At 49.8% G+C, this 1,312-nt stretch overlaps 1 protein-coding gene across 1 annotated transcript; it reads right to left on the reverse strand.

Annotated features, from left to right (window-relative positions):
- Window positions 1-474: 474 nt before the first annotated feature.
- On the reverse strand, window positions 475-1,095 carry LOC131328446 (uncharacterized). Its single transcript, XM_058361390.1, has one exon. The coding sequence runs from the start codon at window positions 1,093-1,095 to the stop codon at window positions 475-477; it is 621 nt and encodes a 206-aa protein (XP_058217373.1).
- Window positions 1,096-1,312: the final 217 nt, after the last annotated feature.

Genomic DNA, 1,312 nt, shown 5'->3' on the forward strand with positions numbered 1-1,312 from the left:
ATACTCCCCCCCCAACGGCGATGTTATCTTAAAACACGCACTTAAGGGTCCTGTTTCCAGTGCTATAGCAGTCATGCAGGCAGTAAAAACAACGGAATGCGATGCTAAAGCTTGTACGTAGGTACTATCATAGCGTACCTTGGATTACAGGGGAATCTTGCTCTCGTTCCTCAGTCCGCAGCGCAAAGATACGCCCTTCGATGCTTTGCTGGATTCCCATGGGCTGTTTTCCCTTGTTCTGCCCATTCTGCTACTACGATGGGCCTCCAGGGTTTTGCTTCACAAAATCGGCCTGTCCAGGTTATTGAGCTTTCTGATTTCTAAAGCTTTCATTCCCTCTTCTTTGAAGTTGGGGGCAGTCGCACTTATAGTGACCCATAGCCTGGTAGTTGAAACACTGAACTATCGCTATGTCTCGACCGCCTCTCTTTGGTTTGCCACTTTCAAGGATAGCAGTCCTCTAGGGTTGGGTGCTTAGAGATGGGTTAGAGGATTTGGTGGGGTAGGGTCACGATTGTCGTTGGGTGGTTGGGTTCGGATTGGTCCACCAGTGTCGTCAGTAGCTTTCTTCCATCGGGTTTTGAAGTCCAATTCCTCGCTCTCTAGCCGGAGTGCACACTTCACCACTTCAGCATAGGTGGCGATGGCTTGAGCTACCACAGCCTTTCGAGTAGTCATCAGCCCCCACTCGAACCTTCTGGCTTTCTTGTCTTCAGTTGGTATGGAGGTTAGGGTGTAGAGGGATAGTTCTTCGAATTTGGCTGCGTACTGGGTGACGGTCAAAGTTCCTCGTTTCAGGTGCAGGAACTCTTGTTCCTTGGCTAGGCAAAGAGGTGTGGGAAAGTATTTGTCGAGAAACAGGGTCTCGAACTCAGCAAACGTCATGACGGCAATGTCATGTGTTGCCTCCATCAGATCCCACCAATAGCGGGCTTCACCCTTCAGCTGGTAGGTGGCGAGGGCCACACGGTCTCCATCCTGGGTAATTTCGAGGGTTCTGAGGATCATCTTGACCTCATTCAGCCAGGTTTTGGTTACGACGGGGTTAACGTCTCCATGGAGAGTCGAAGGTCGACATTTGCAGAATTCGTTCATCGTTTGGGTTCAGGTAATAGGTCCGTCGTTTTGGTTTCAGCGGTTGGCGTTCAAGGCGGTTACAAACGCTTGCACTATTTGGGCTAGGTCGGGGTTTGCGTTCGAGGGTTTTCCGTTATCGTATCCTAATCCGCTGTGTCGATTCACCATCTACGAGGGAAAATTGAAAGGGGACTCTTAGCCTATCTAAGGTATTTCTTCCTAAAACAACATCTCA

The sequence above is a fragment of the Rhododendron vialii genome, chromosome 6a, assembly GCF_030253575.1.
Source record: "Rhododendron vialii isolate Sample 1 chromosome 6a, ASM3025357v1".
NCBI lineage: Eukaryota > Viridiplantae > Streptophyta > Magnoliopsida > Ericales > Ericaceae > Rhododendron > Rhododendron vialii.